This window comes from Rhizophagus irregularis, chromosome 9 (assembly GCF_026210795.1).
Source record: "Rhizophagus irregularis chromosome 9, complete sequence".
In the NCBI taxonomy this organism is placed as follows: Eukaryota; Fungi; Glomeromycota; class Glomeromycetes; order Glomerales; family Glomeraceae; genus Rhizophagus; species Rhizophagus irregularis.
In genome coordinates this window covers 2,351,629-2,354,787 of record NC_089437.1, presented here as the reverse complement: position 1 = coordinate 2,354,787, position 3,159 = coordinate 2,351,629, and the positions used below count along the sequence as shown (strand labels likewise).

At 26.5% G+C, this 3,159-nt stretch overlaps 1 protein-coding gene across 1 annotated transcript; it reads left to right on the top strand.

Moving 5' to 3' along the window:
• Positions 1 to 683: 683 nt before the first annotated feature.
• OCT59_029558 (uncharacterized protein) lies at positions 684 to 2,259 on the top strand (the record flags this gene model as incomplete). Its single annotated transcript, XM_066144753.1, has 2 exons — positions 684 to 1,437; positions 1,520 to 2,259. 2 exons carry the CDS (start codon positions 684 to 686, stop codon positions 2,257 to 2,259), a joined length of 1,494 nt encoding a protein of 497 aa, XP_065994762.1.
• Positions 2,260 to 3,159: the final 900 nt, after the last annotated feature.

The window sequence follows — 3,159 nt, the reverse complement described above, 5'->3', positions numbered from 1 at the left end:
AAAAAAAATTATATAAAGATACTTTTTCCATGTTGACTTCTTTCATAGCTCATTTTTGGTTCCTTTATTCTCGGAGGGAAATTTAACGAAATTTAACCATAATTAAATCACAAGATTTGCCAAGTGATTTAATTCGTAAATGGCTAAAATTTTACTACCAGTCCCTAAACACTCAATTAAATTCAAATTATAAGGTAATTTATCTAAATAAGCCATTTAAAGTATATTTTTGGTTTAGTTAAAAATAATTTCAATTATAAATTATATTAACAAAATTAATAATAATAAAAAACTATTGTGAATATTTGTAGTTATTTTATTAGGCTGAAAGTTTGTAAGCGGTCTTCCTGATTTGTTATGATATACTTTTGTTTTATATAAATCATTTGATTCAACATTCCACACAATTTTTACTACAGGTAACAAATTGATTAATGTTTTTAATATTAATATTTTACGTACACTGTGGCTGGTTGTATTTCGTGATTTTTCTATAAATTACTTCAAAGTCGAACGGGAATTCCATCACCTCTTGTGAAAAAATCATTTGGTAAAAAAGAAAAAAAAATCAAAAAAAAAAAAAAACTTAATAGATACTAAATTCGTTTATATACATTTTTTTTTACGTTCCCCAATAAAAAATATTTTATTATTCTTCCCTCCCTCCCTTCTTTTCCGCTCAAATGAGTTCTACCTCAGCAAATTTTTTTTACAAGTTATTGCCGATCGAAGCTCTTTATTATATTTTTGAATACATGACTGAAAAAGATCAATTAAATTTTGCACTTACATGTTCGTGGCTTTATAGAGTTTTTAGAATTTATCATGTTGGTTACGCGTTACCAAAATGGCATCCTATAAATATTATCGATGATACCATTGATAATCCTGTTAGTCCTAGTAACGAAGATTTTAGTCATGAACCTACCGATATTATAAGTCATCCTATCGAAGGAGAAAACGTACCAAACGCGCCACCCGCAGCGAATTATCGCGAAGGAGTATTACTAAATGGTAAATTATATTTAATGATTTTTGAAGAATCTCCAATTTGTTGGATATTAGACTTTGAAGTAATTTCATTAAGTTGGAAAAGAGAAAGAGTTACTTTCGTCGAATTTGAATCAGATGATGACAACGAATCATCAGATAATGTTGAAATTAAAAAATTGGAACTTGTCCCTGAGATGGAAACACATTATCAACCGTTACGATCGACGGCTGCGGTAGCAATTTCGTCAATGATTTATTTTTTTGGTGGAGAAAGTTTAACCAGAGAATCTACCAGAATTTTATACGTATTAGATCCAATAAAAATGGTACTTAAAAAAGTTATGGGACAAAGGGGTGATATACCTTCCGCACGTAAAATGCATTCTTTAAACGCTATAGGTACTCAATGTATAGCTTTATTTGGTGGAAGGTGTCTTATGAATGGTAAATCTCTTTTACATTATTATTATTATTATTATTATTATTATTATACTTAAATCTTAACGTTTTCTCTCTTCATAACTAGATTCTCCAAGAGAGTATGATACCAAAGAATTTCACATTTACGATATTTCAACGAAGATTTGGACCATGTATCGAGATTCATATGATCATGTTCCGTATGCTAGAAGTTTACATTCTACAATTATTTTAGATTATAATTTTTATGTATATGGAGGTCAACAAATAACATCGTCAACTCCTGAATCTCGAATTCATGATGATGATGATTTATGGTGTTTTACGTTTAATTCTTCACAACAAGAAGATTCAACAGATGAAGAACAGAATACACCAGAAGAAAATAGTACAAGTAGTAAAGGTAGTAATGGATCACGTATATCATCATCATTTCAACAAGAAAAATGGCAAAAAATATTTTCTCCGAGAAATAATACTTCACCCGTATTCTCATCTGGACTTGGTGGAGAATGGCATACTACTACCGGAAATAACGTAGGCAGAAGGTGTGGAGCAGCAATGTTTAGTGTCGGTAAAAGAGTTGCAGTCCTTGGGGGATTTGAAAGAGATAATTGGAATAGAGATGATGAAAAAGAGAATACAAACCCTTGGGAATTATGTAAATTATATTTACCCGATAGAAAAAGATGGGATCAAGTTAAAATCACCGGATTTCCTGAAATGGAGTGTATCGCTATTAATTTGGAACATAATGGTGTTTTCGTTATGGGTAGAAAAAGAGGAGATACCGAAGAACAAGGTATTACTATGGGATGGATTAGAGAAGGGTTTTCCAGCGGTTAAACAAAATTTTTTTTTTATTCGTTTTTACCTTTAAATAATTTCGTTTCGATACATTTTTTAAGATTATCCTTTTATAAATATGATATTACAAACATAGACTACATAAACAAATTTTGATAGATTCCCTTTTCGTTTCAAACAAAAAAAAAAAGATAATTTTAAGTTTAATCCCTTATATGATAGCATTTCGTTTGTTAGGTTTATTATTTTGAACAAGAAAAAGAAAGATGAGCAAAAGAAAAAAGAATTAATTTAATATTTTAATTATTATTTAATAGTTATTTCTTTTTTTTTTTTCTCCTTTTTAATTTAATAATTAAGATTAATTTATGGATAGATACTACAATAATTAAATTGTTACATCGATTTAAATAATTTAAATAATAAAATTTAATTTTTTTTATTATTCCAAAATATATACATAATTTATGAGTGAATATATATATAATATATATAATATATATACAATTATACAATATATATACATTTTTTTTTTTAATAAAAAAAAACTATTAAATTAGACTCCAAACTAAAAAAATTTTCAAGTACGTGACCTTAAAAAATTTATTACAATTTTTAAAGCATTTTACAAAATTTTAAATTTATTAACAATGAAATTCCTTTAAGGAAAATTTTATACTTTATTGGTATTAGCATTATTTTTAGTTAGAATATATAATTAAATTTGGTTTAAATGATAAATATGAAGTAAACTAAAATATCATCAACGACCAATTGGAAAATTTATATATTTATTATTTTTGTTATACTACAGCTACCGATCAATTAATTTATTTAATAGTTTATATTCATTAAGTATATTTAGTCTTTGGAAAACCAAGCAAGGTCTTAAAATTTTAACGAATTTAAAGAATATAATAATTTTATCTAGATTTACAT